The sequence below is a fragment of the Cyprinodon variegatus genome, unplaced genomic scaffold (assembly GCF_000732505.1).
Source record: "Cyprinodon variegatus isolate N-32 unplaced genomic scaffold, C_variegatus-1.0 Scaffold744, whole genome shotgun sequence".
In the NCBI taxonomy this organism is placed as follows: domain Eukaryota; kingdom Metazoa; phylum Chordata; class Actinopteri; order Cyprinodontiformes; family Cyprinodontidae; genus Cyprinodon; species Cyprinodon variegatus.
In genome coordinates, this window is record NW_015151197.1 from 245,150 (window position 1) to 258,231 (window position 13,082).

Below are 13,082 nucleotides of genomic sequence, written 5' to 3' on the forward strand. Positions count from 1 at the left end.
TATATATATATATATATATATATATATATATATATATATATATATATATATATATAAATAACTTCTATTAAAAGCCATTATACAGGGTCTAAAAAGCCACACCCAGCTTTGGAGCCGCAGGTTGCAGACACCTGCATAAAAATTAAAAATAGGCTCGGTAACAGTCGGCAATATGTCACGAGAACTAATAATTTTATTTTGCTTTACATTTAAAATATACTTATAGGAGTATCTAAAAAGGCTGAAATAAAGCTGAATTTTGCTCATTTCTAAAGAGGCAAAGCAGTTAACATGTTTGAAATAAACATTGCAATGTTCAGATTAAAATCTCGTTGGTTCTAAATTACCTTGAAAGCTCAAGAGTAGAGTTTATACAAAAGCTTTTACATTCTAAAACACAATATCACAATCTGAATATGTGGGTTTGGACCAAACAGAGACTGAAAGGAGGAGGTGGTTTGAAAGGATTGGTTGTTTTCCATTCTCTAACATTTTATAAAAATGTGTAAATGGGCAGAACACATAGGAAGAAATCAGAAATCTGTAGCCCTAATTTTAGTAACTAAAGCTTATCCCGCAAACACCAAACATTAAGAAGTTGTTTTTTAAGCTAAATCTAGTAGGTCCATTTGAATCCAGTTTGTGTGGGTTGTATTTTTGTGTTTTTATCTCCCTCCACCACCAGGTGGTGCCCTGTTCTCGTTGGTCTTCCCGCACACCTGCGGCTGGTTGGCTCATTACTGACGACTATTTGAGCGATGGACTGTCACTACCTCGACGCCAGAGTGTTTGCCAGTTTTGGGTACTCTAGCCAAGCTGAGATTAGCTTAGTCTAATAGAATCTTTGTTTCACTGAGCCTAACTGAGTTTTTTGTCTTTGCCTTTCGGCAGGAAGTCCTATGAGCTGGATGTTTTGGCCTTCTACCCCTGGAAGGATTGTTTGAGTCTCACACTGAGCAGGGGATTAACCTCCACAAGTTCCGGTTCACCAGTACACAGAGTTTCCTGAATCCAACCCCCATTCATTTTACCCTGGTTCTTTAAGTGGTTTATTGCATGTGGGTCAGATCTCTTAAGAAAATCATAACAATAATTAAATGTAGATGTTATTTGGACCTAAATCATTTAATCTTTTCAACCAATTTTTGCTTGGTGGGTATTTTCCCAATGTGAGAAATTTCAAATGTTTTTTAAAAGAAAATAAAACAAACCATTCTATAAATGCATTAATGGTATGACTGCTTCTATCAGACTCTTTTATGTATGACTAACCAAACAATGCGAGGTACTATATGCTAAATGAAAACACATTGGTGACTGAAAAAAGGCATGTTTTGTTTTTTTCCCTCAAGGGTAAAGCTAGAATTTATGTTTAGATCTTTCCAACAAATTCCCCCCCGTCATCTGTTAGTTCAGATGGTATTCAACTAGAAATATGCTCAAGGCATCAGCAAGTATGTTGTAAGCCATTTGTGGTGTCATATCATCAATCAAAGATAGATACAGTTATGTCTTTAAAATTTCTTATCTAAATGCAAAATAAACTTGAATAGAAATAGAATGTAAGTATAGACAGGCAAGATACTAGGGTGGAGCTGGATGACAGACATGCCTACGTGTTTTGAAGCTTCCCAGCTGCTATTTTGAATCAGCCTCACTATTGGTCTTCACAACATTACTGGCCATGATTTGTGATAAGAAATACTTGGAGGAAGTGTAGAGTAGGAGCTTTCTTTCAACAAGGTGATCAGCAATGTGCAGCTATAAGTGAGGGAGGGGCTTTAAGGGTTCATTATACATAAGTTTGTTTTTTTCTTTTCAAAGTGTTGCAGGTCTTGAGCAGTAAATGTTCATTTCAGCTTTCTAAGCTTGTTGAGCTACAAGCTGTGGGTGGAGAACTCTTAAAAAACCAGAAAGACATTCAAAACCTTAATGTATGTCTGTAGAGAAATTACCTTTATTTCCAGACACAGTTCTTTTCTTACACATGCAGACAGATACTGAACAAAGATGCAATGAAAGGCAATGAATAAAATTCAGAACCTGATTACGAAACCTACACCATGCTACGACAAATGCAATTTCCCAGCAATTTTACACCAGCACATACAAGAATATATATTAACAAAACAAAAAATCAAAGTTTTCTCATGGGCGGTATCCTGCAGAGTAGTGAGTTTTTTAGCCATAGTGTGCATCGTTGTGTAAACCTGAATGAATAGCTGAATTTTGTTCAACTCTAAAAACAGCTCACTGACAAAATGGAAATTCTTGGGATTTTTCATGTTTTTTGCTAAAAGCTTGTCTCGTTTTGTTATTATAGGTCCAGGATTTTACTTTATCCCATTCGTATGATTTTTAATCTGCAGTAGTTTGTCAGAAAAAAAGGTTATTTCATCCATTTAAATCCTCACTAACTGTGATTTTTCTCTACAGTTAGGCCTGGAATGGAAGTGAACAAGCAATTTCCAATTCAAACCTCTTTGGTATCACCTGGAGAATGAAGAGAAGAACCAACCTGGACTGCATATCTTGTGTTTTGAGGCTGCTGGTGGATGGTGCGGTACTGCTGGGCTGCTGGCTGAGCTCCACCAGGGACTGATAGTACTGCTGCTGTTGCTGCTGCTGCTGCTTGTAGCGTGAAAGGATGAAGAAGAGGCCAAGGATGCTCTTTAGGTTGCCATTTCTGATCTCTGGAAGAACAAAGTGGATAGACGGGGTGAGTAGCTGTGACATTTAACAAGCTGGCCTTGCATCTATGTAATGCTGCGGGGCAAAGAGGTTTACAGCTGAGTAGAGTCAAAGCACGTTCATTAAATTAAGCCCAATCTGCAAGTGAAAGCAGTGCAGGAGTTTGTTTTTCATTATTCTACGACTGAAGTGGTGTCTTGTGACAGTTAGGATAAATATTTTCCGTCCTCTGTATTGTGTCTTTCAAACAGCATGGAATCAGCATGTGCTGATTTTTGAAAAAAGGCCTCTTGGGGACGGAGAGCTAGAGAGCAGCTGTTGTGCAGCTAACATAGGGATGAACTGTAAATGAACCATTACCCACAATCATTATCTGCTGAAGATGACTCCACTACTCAGGAAAAATTATTTTCATTATTCAGTAAATTATTGTTGAGCGGGTATTTTTTCCGGCGTGCTATACGTGAAAGACCAAGACGTAGCTGCCAAGATCCAATTGGAAAATTGTTTAAAAGAAAAATATCTGCAAACTGGCAAGCATTTGTGTTTAGCTGCCTTTTATTCTGGTAGAGCAAAAATCATATTTGCAGTTATGCTTTTCATTCAAAAAATATAGTTTGTTTTTACAAGGTAGACAGAAGAAAACTATTGTTGACAAAACCTTAATCCAACACATCATCTATAGCGGAAAATCTTGTGCACAGACACTTTTTAAAATGTTTTTATTCTTTAAAACTTTTTGGAAAACCATGTATCATTTTTCCCCTCTGGGCATTACTTAATGTTAATGCTAGCACAGGGGTCTGCATTATCTGCTTTCCTAAGAGCCACTTTGCTCTGAGTACGGTGTTGTAAAAGTTGTTTCAAGCTGCGAAAATTTATTTGACATTTTAATAAAACACAATCTATTATTTTTGTCCAACATCTGCAATAGAAAAATCTGCTGCCATCTTAAACAACTAAGAGTTTATCTGCACTTTATACCTTTGGAAATAAGGAAAAATGTATTATTTTTCTTCTATAGAATATTTTAAAATATCAAAAAAAGAACAATTTATAAAACATAATTTCCAAGCTAATTGCAAGGAAAAAATTGCTCTAAAACATATTTCTGGTTCTTTTAATCTAATTTTGTTGTGGAAATCCAATTCAGATGTTGTTTTTTTTAAATAAAAACCACTAAAGCTTCTATGACTTTTACTTTTATTAGTTTTTACATCATTTTTAGCCTTTGTAGTGGATCCAAAGAACAACATGCCACTCTGGAACCAATGATATTCAGTGAAGAAATAGGTATATTGGAAATAAATTGAGAAATTTCAAGACTTATGGGTAGTTTTTTTGTGGCTTCCACTGGTGTAACTCTTATTTTCATATTTCATACCCTCACAAATAGACCATATTTGAAAAATGACAACTGTGGCTTTAAGTGGGCACTTGTGTCTGGTTTGGTCTCAAAATGTATTGCTGGTAATTGAAACCCTTTTAAATGAATTTACATAACTGTGTATTTGCAGCATATTCATATTGGTATCGTATTTACATCATGTAGCAAATTTCTAAAGTAAAAGCAGCTAATGAGAAGTGGAGCTTGCATTTTTTAAAATACATTTTTATTTAAATGATTTGATATTAGTATAAGACTTCATACTGAATTGAAAAATCAATCTTTTTAAGCAAAACTTTGGCCGAAGCACTCATTTAAAAACTGCCCTTTTTACAGTAGATCCAGTCTGCAGTAAGAGAGGCAGGGCAAAAATGTCAACGGCTGACGCAGGGCCTTTAGTTTCTTGTTTAAACTGCATGTGGGACACATACTAATCCATCTCTGGCTTGGGACCGTGAAAGTTAGATTAATCTCTTGCGATTGTTTTCCCTTTTATAACAGCCAGAGGCCATAATTCCTATTGGGGCTTTAAGAGACACTAAACAGAGGCTTATTTTCCCTGTGCAATACAGAAAGACACTGTTACAGATCTGAGCTGCTGGTGATAGAAACTTTTGGAAACTGATAAATAACTCTCTTTGATAAGTGTTGAAGAAAAAAAATGTGCAAGCAGAGAGAAGCTGCTCATGTGCTCATGCTCAGCAGTACATGTGATATTTTTACTCAGTGAAAGTTGGCAGGAGGGGATTTCTTAAATTGACCAAACTGCAGTGTCAGCCTCGATGTGTAAAACACTTGGGTTGAAATAAGACTATACATTATACCAACATTTATCTCTTCTTTAGCCCAAATATGTCTATGTGAATATTCAGTAAATAACCATTAACAAGAGAAAATATTGAAGAAAACAGCCTAGATTTCACTAGCGTTTTTCTTTATACCATTTTAAAATAGTTAGACTATTAAGTTACTGTATGGAATATCAATATAAGGGGGGTAAACAGAACCAGCTAGTTTATTTAAAAAAATGTTGCTTTTTAATGTGTGGCACAGTATAACTGATTGGGGGAAATTTTATGAAAACAAGAAAGTTTATGGTGATCGTTTCATTAGTAATAAAAAATGCTGTGTAACTGAAGTTTCTTAAAAGAAAAAAGAAAGGACACATGTAGTGTTTCCTCACCATTGTAGAGCAGTGGTGTCAAAAGTAAACACTTTTGTTACGTATGTAGAAGTATAGATACTGCAGTTTAAAACATTCTGATAAAAGTTGAAATATCAACTTGACCTCTTTATTCAAGTAAAAGTAAAAAGTATGTGCTCCAAAAAACTACTGAAAGAATAAAAGTATAAAGTAACCTTTAAAAAAAAAAAAACAGCCAAATTCCACTATAAGAATTGAAAGCTCAATTTTTCGACTATTTTGAAAAATTCTTTGAGATAGGGCCAAGGATGAGGGAGGTCTTGTTGGTCTCTGTCTCCCGATACGCTCTCGCCTGTGTCCGAGTTCAGATACTTTTGTGAAAATGTAATGAGTAGAAGTAGGAAGAAAAATAAGTAATGGAGTAAAGTATAGATACCTAAAAAGTGTACTTAAGTACAGTAATGAAGCATTTGTACCTCGTTACTTGACACCTCTACTGTAGAGGGCACTTAAGCATTTGACTTTAGTGCTAAAGTGCCCTCTACAGTGGTGAGGACACAGTATATGTACCTTTTATTATTGGTTATCTATAATAAGCTCCCATAGGGGCACTTTGCACACGTTTTGGCTCCCAATGGCGAACTGTAGCATGCGTTTTTTTTAATCAACTGGGCTAAAAAATGGGGAGACCACCTGCCCCTGCCCCTCCAATCCCCCAACCCCATATGAATGCCACTGATCAACCACCCTAGAACGCTTTGCTCGATTCACACTTTTTCAGCAATTGGTTGGCCAGCCACAGCAATTCAAATAAAGGCCAGAATCTTCTGCTTGCTTGTTTCCCTGACCATGGCTAACCTGATTTTTAAAACATCTTTTGTAAAAGCCACAAACCTCTTAAAATCATTCCCTACTCCATCCTTCATCAATATAATTTTTTATATTTCTGTTGAAATAAGCTTATACCTGCTGCATTCCTTCACCGTACTTCTCAGCCACACCTAGTCCCTGATTGGTTTTCTCGAATTTCGTCTTTCATACATCGTAGGGGATGCGGGACTCTTACATTGCTGTGTTCGCCCCAAAAGCACCGTTTACCTCAGCAGAATCACACAAATCCTGATTGAAACAAGGGATGGATAGCATGTAAATCTTTCACTCTGTTGAAAAATTCACAATGGTGGGAATTCACCATAAGACCTCTAGAAGTGGTAAAGATTACTTACTGAGAACGGGGAAGATAAGGTGGTACAAGAAGGGCTGATATTTTAGAAACAAGGATTTTTAAATTCGATCTCAAACAAGGAAGATGCGAAAGAACAAAATACCAAATAAGAGCTATTTCAATAAAACAAAACATACAAACAAACAAAAAGAGAAAAAGGATATCGGTTTGAGATAATAGGAAAGCAGCAACCATTGGATGTCTAACACCATTTATAAATGGACAACAAATCAAAATTTAAAGCAAATGGATTTCAGGCACTGAAAAACCACACAGGGAAAAACTGCAGTTAGTAAGATTCAGGCAACTGAGATTTAAATGTGCACACTGTAAAATTTAAAAACCTTATTCTGCTCTGATGCTCCTTAATTCTATCTGCAATATCCAGATGGAAGCACTTTAGCAAGAATATAGCATAAAACAACATAAAAGCATAGAGGACATACCTAATTGGTATGAATGCCTAATGCTGCAGGGGATGGTTGTATATTTGTTAACAGAGAGTTTATTATATGCCAGTATTCTTTACGGTCACCATATTTTAACCTAGTCAGCTATTTTTGGGTTGTGGTGGAACAAAATGTTATCGTTAAAGATTTGCATCTAAAAAAAGTCGCAGCAAATGGAAGATTTTATGACATCAATAACCTTTAGATAAATGTTCTGACATTTTGGTGACTATAAGGCAGTACTAACAAGGTAAAGCTATTAAGTGACTGTATAGTTTACTCTTCCCTTTATCCTTACATCTTTGAAACTGGATGATGGTTACAAAGACGTAAAAATGCGTTTAAGGTTGCAAATGAAATCCGACACACCCACTGAGATCAAGCAGCAAAGATTTCACAGTGGTGAGCAGGTCAAACTATAGGTTGTCCACAAGTTAACAAACTGTTAAGAGCCTGTTCTGTTAAGATCTTAGCTGCCGAGACGACACGCACTCAAAAAGATTAACGACCCACAGTTAAGATCCTTGAATTTCCTCATTATGAAGAGCAATTACTGGAATTTGGGCGGGGGTTACACCTGTGTTGAAGGCTAGGAGTGGATGACTCCTGCACATAATTATCACATTCAGGTAGTAAAAACATTTTATTACCTTACTTTGATTTTTCTTTTTTATTATTATTATGTGTGCAATGTGTCAGAGTGAGTTGGTAAGGTATTCCTTATGTGCGGGTAGAACGGCCATAAAGCTGGAAAATTTCATGTCAAGTCATCCGATATATGGTAAAAGTGCAGAATAATAAAAATGGAAATAAAAAACAGGGTCAAAATGTCAAAAGTATTCATGTCACCTTGAGCTGCACAGATTAATTTTAGGTAGTTTTATAAGTGCCTTGCATAGGCTCTAATGTCTTGCCCTCTTTAGTCACAAGCTCAGTAAACCAAACGACAAAGAATCTTACGCTGCTTTGATTTGATTTTTATTATAGCCTTTAAGCTCCCTTAGTGGAAACGGCTGTTGGGGAACCAAAACATGCTTCAGCGGACGACTTTTTGCCGGAACCTTGCTTTACAGCCTCCCACGGGAGAAGCGCAGCCAGGCTTTCCAAAGAAGTTATAGCTATAAGTAGGTTCTGGGTTCCTGTGTGCACATCAAACGCTCTGCTTTATTTAATTCCTGCGCCTTGTAAAAAAAAAAAAAAAAAACACACACACACCAGCCATAAAGGATGCATATGCCTGGAAAGCCCCGGCAGATTCAATTAGACATGTGAGTACGGGCAGGGATATGCCACAAACAGAGCAGAGTCGGTAAGAGAGAACGAGGGAGTGAAGGCACTAATGAAATGCATTAGCAGCAGCAATGAGCAGCGTAACCCAATAGCCCATATATCTAGAGACCCACTTTGAAATTCCAGATTTAGCGAGTCACTTTGCTGTTTTTAGAGCTGGTGGTGGTGGGGGTCAAAGAATGTAGAGCTGCTGGTCAGTGTGTCAGACTATTTCCACTGTTTAAGAGGTCACTACATTCATGCCTTGTCGTATAAAGAAGAAAATGGACATAGGTCTTTTTTAAAAGCTGAAAACGTCCCCTTGGGTACCTGAATAGTTTTGCATTTACTAAAGGATGTTAACTCCTTAACTTTGCATTGTCTACTGATAGACCTGAGAGGCATAAGAAGACATTCAAGTTGTGTTCAAGTTTGACCAGCTGGAACTAATATCGTAAAATATCTATGTAATTATATTGGAAAAATATACATTTGCATTAAAAGGTTGCTGAAGTAACAATACTGCAACAACTATTAATCAGCTGTATGCAAAAATCATCAGTATTAAGACAATAAAACATCTGAAATATTTCAGTTAGTGTGCGATGAATCTAAAATATATGAATGTTCCAGTTTTATCATTAAATTATGGAAAATATTGAACTTTATATGCTAATATTTTGAGAAGGACCTGTACTTATTCCTTATGATCATAACAACTGATGTATTGTTTTACAAAATTATATTAAGTTAAAGAAAAATAAAGGTAATAAGAATAACAATGATAAATGTAGGTGTAATGGAAACTCTTTTGAGTTCAAAAATCTATAAAATCAATAGTTACAGTGTATTAGAATGGGGTAAATTATATATTTTACTGCATATTAGGTCAGCCTCCAAATGACAATGCAGACTCAGCAGATGGAAATAACATTAAACCAATACGCCTAAAAAAAAAATAATAAAAAATAAGCTGGAGTACAAAAAAGAAAGTGTGTCTCTCCGTGGTGCTAATTCGCTTTAGACACAATAGTTTCATAAAGTGAAGTTACTCATAATAGATGGAGTAGCAAGAAATTTTGCAGAAGTAAGAGTAGTGATATTTATCCTCTTTGTACTCAAATAAAATTAACAATAAAAGTGTAAAAGTACTTCTGAAAGTAAAATTCTTTTCAAAATTTACGTGTATAAATGTAGCTATTTATTACACAACTCTGATTGGGCAAGGCAAGGCAAGGCTTGGACTAACATTAGCTAATTTAGATAAAGTACCCTAATATCTGTCATGATAACTTCAAACCCTTTATTGTTTGAGTATGCTCACAGCTAAAAAGAGATTTTTAATTTTAACTTATAAGTGAGGAAATTGGTCAAATTAGGCATAATTGGGCACAACTCTGCTCACTAGATGACAGCAAAGTGATTCAAATCCAACTGAAGGTATGTGTAGAACACGCATCTGATGGCTTTACTCGAGTAGAAATGCAGTTGTGGCTCCTTTAAGTCTGAGGTAAAGTTGCAACAACAGCCAATGAGAGGATAAACAATATTCAGCTACGATGCTGATATATATTGGTTTGAAAAAGAATAGTGTAACATGAGGTCCCATGACATTAAAACAATTAAAAATTAATTACATTAGCTGTTAAAGTGTGATTTCCTGATAGAAATCTGAGCTATAATAGTGGGCTTTAAAAGGGAAGGTGAGTGCTGTAAATCTGCCACCTTATTTAGGATAAAAAAAAGGACAAGATTTTCTTTAGGAGTCCGATTGTTTACTATTAAAAGATTTTTGACAGACGAGCTCAGTGGCAGTTCCAATTTGACAAGGGGAACCAGGATGGGGTCAGTTTTTTCTTCATGAGGGCACAAAGAAAAAGAAAAATGAAAATAAATTAGTGCGATTGCAATTATACAAAACAGATTTAATATTATGTCTTCAGTAGATGGGCCATAACAGGGGCGGTCCTACAAGGTCTTGGTCCCTGCTGGCCACCCATGGGCCAGCTCATAAAATCTGCTTTCAGAAGCATCAAAAAAATATTTTAATACTTTAAAATTAAGTGTGTTTTTGGTGCTTTTTGGCTACTTTGTAGACAAAGAGATTGCGGCATTTGAAGTAAACAATAAAAATGTTGGGAATCCCTCAACTTGCTAATCATTAGCTGCGAAACAACGCCATCAGATTACGAGCTTCTTTTCAGGCTTCAACCGATACGTCTATTTCAGTTTGTTAATCATTTTATAATTTTTTTACAGAAATCCTTAAGCAGTTATTATCAAAACATCAAGATATCAAGTGAGATTTCTTTTAAGCACTGGTCTGAAAAGTCTGTTTTTCAACTTGATAAAGCTGGTGTCTCTGTTGTTGTAGCCCTACTCTTCACCATCTTATGACAGTCTTAATAACTTTAACTTAATCCATCATGTGTAAATAGGCCCAAATTACCTCTTGCGATCTTAAATATACCTTATCTAATTAACACCATAAACACATGTATTGTAGTCATTGTGTTTAGTATGTCGTATGTATAACAGGAAATTTACTTCAACTAGTTTTCTGCAGTGAACATGTGTGGAAGGCATGGCCAACTAAATAAAAACAAAGGAGTTGATGAAGGAATTGAATACAACTAAAAACACCCGTTGCCTTCTCGGCTTTAAATCTTCAATAGTTTCTTACCTTCTGCTGAGAGCCCTTGGACATTCACTCCTCTGGCGTCCAGGAAACTGAGACAAGCGTCCACATTTTCGATCTGGAGAGAAGATGGCAGACAGTCAGCACGAAGGACGGACGCAGTGAGAATCTGATTACACTTAACATTCATTGAGACGAAATGTCTTGAGGCACGGGGCTCAGAGGAAGGGGCAGATCAGCAATATTACCAATAAAGAACATCATTGTATGCTTACTGCAGACCCCCGCATGACCTTGGGACCCGACGGCATGACACACTGACCGCAGTGTGTTACCACCTACACAACCACGTGCTGATCAGCAACGCATGATACCAGGTAGTGGTAGAAATGCACACAGATATCTACACAAAGTGAGAGTCAGTCTGCTTTCTGTGGCCTACAATCAGTTCTATAGCATCACTGATATTTGGGTCTTTTCTTTTTGCCTGGGCTGACAGCGACTAGCAGGCGGCTTCATTAGCATTGCGACCAGCAGCGAGCATCAACCCACAGGAGGTCTTTTATGACGAGGTTGAAGGTCACGGCGTCAGAGACACAACACGGAGCAGGCTGGGCAGCTCAGCGAGGCGCCCACAAGGCAATGATGAATCATGATCTTCAACTCCTCCATTCAAATCTCCCACTCACTCCTTCACTGCTTTGTGTTACTTGCTTGATGCCCAAATCTATCTTTAATAATTACATTGAGTCCAGTTAAAGCAAGACAATGAATCATAACTGCTCGCTAACCGCCTGCCTCTCACATATTGTCCTAACGATCTGTCAGTTATAAAAAAGACATATATATATAAAAAAAGATAAAGACAAGCAATGGATTGAGAGCTGGCAAAAAGTAATGACAACAAATTGTAAAACAGTTGGAGCAAACTAAAAGTGATTTAGACTTAGACAGATTTTATTTTTTCATTTTGTACACATAAGTGTATACAAAAAGAAATTTTATTAAGTACAGCTCTCTAGACTTTAAGTTTTTAAAGTGCATCCTAAGCAGCCAAGCAGTTATAAAAAAAACATTGTGATGAAATAAAACACAGTGGTGAAAAAAGGGATGTAAACACATGACTGTATAGTTACAGTTCCAACATTCAGGGTTTTTTTTAACCCATTTTACACAACATTCAGCAGTCTAATGGCAGTGGGGAAGAAGCTGTTCTGGAACCAGCTGGACCTGCATCAGATGCTTCGAAGCCTCTTCCTAGAGGGCAGCAGGGAGAACAGTCCATGGTGGGGGGGTGAGGGGTAATTTATGATGTTACGGGCTCAGGACACTCAGCGCTGGGATGAGATGTCTTTAATGGAGGAAAGAGGAGCCCCGATGATCTTATCTGCTGTTCTCACCACTCTTCTTCCAGTCTGAGGCGCTGCAGCCTCCACATCCCACAGTGAGACAGTAGTCAGAACGCTCTCTATGGTGCTTCTGTAGAAGGTGGTGAGGATGGGTGGGGGCAGGTGGGCTCTCCTCATCCTCCGCAGGAAGTACATACGCTTTAGTGCCCTTTTGACCAGCGAGGTGGTGTTTACAGTCCAGGTGAGGGTGTCTGTGATGTGCACTGCCAGGAATTTGGTGTTGACCACCTCTACAGCTGAGCTGTTGATGAGCAGTGGAGTGTGGTTAGGCCATTTCTTCCTGAAGTCCAAGATGATCTCCTTTGTCTTCTCCACGTTCAGGATCAGGCTGTTATCTTTGCACCAGCTGCTCCACCTCCTCTCTGTAGTCCTGGTCGTTGTCATCACTGATGAGACGCATCACCGTGGTGTCGTCTGTAAACTTCACAGGGACTTGGTCATGTGTCTTCAGGGTGAACAGCGGGGGAGCCTGTGCTTAGGATGATGACGTCAGAGGTGTTCTGTCCGACCCGACCTGACTGAGGTCTGTTGGTGAAAAGTCTAGCATCCAATTGCTGAGGTGTGTATAGAAGCCCAGTTTTTTTTCAGATTGCCCATCAGGTGCTGTGGGATGAGCCCAGGAACAGCATCCGCATGCGAGTGTTCTTCTCCTCCAGGTGTGCATTGTCCACCATTTCTGGATGCAGCAAGACTCCGTCAGAATGATGGCGCAGCAGTCACATATCTCCTTTTTTGAAGAGAGTTCGAGTCTGAAATTATCCATTTTGTTTTCCAATGAGGGAACGTTGGAGAGCAGGATTGATGGAAGCAGCGGTCTGTGGGGATTTCTCCTTAGTTTCGCCGTTAGCCTCTGCAGCCTTGCTTTATCTG

The 13,082-nt window shown here is 37.8% G+C and overlaps 1 protein-coding gene across 10 annotated transcripts in view; it reads right to left on the reverse strand.

The window, feature by feature from the left end:
- The window catches only part of nav3 (neuron navigator 3), a 210,638-nt gene that overhangs the window by 111,106 nt on the left and 86,450 nt on the right, over positions 1-13,082 (reverse strand). For all 10 annotated transcript variants that reach the window (XM_015395532.1, XM_015395533.1, XM_015395519.1 and 7 more), the window contains exons 4-5: positions 10,849-10,921; positions 2,519-2,693 (exon numbers count right to left, since the gene is read on the reverse strand). In XM_015395532.1, the coding sequence (XP_015251018.1) occupies positions 2,519-2,693; positions 10,849-10,921 (248 nt within the window). The remainder of the gene's footprint in view (positions 1-2,518; positions 2,694-10,848; positions 10,922-13,082) is intronic.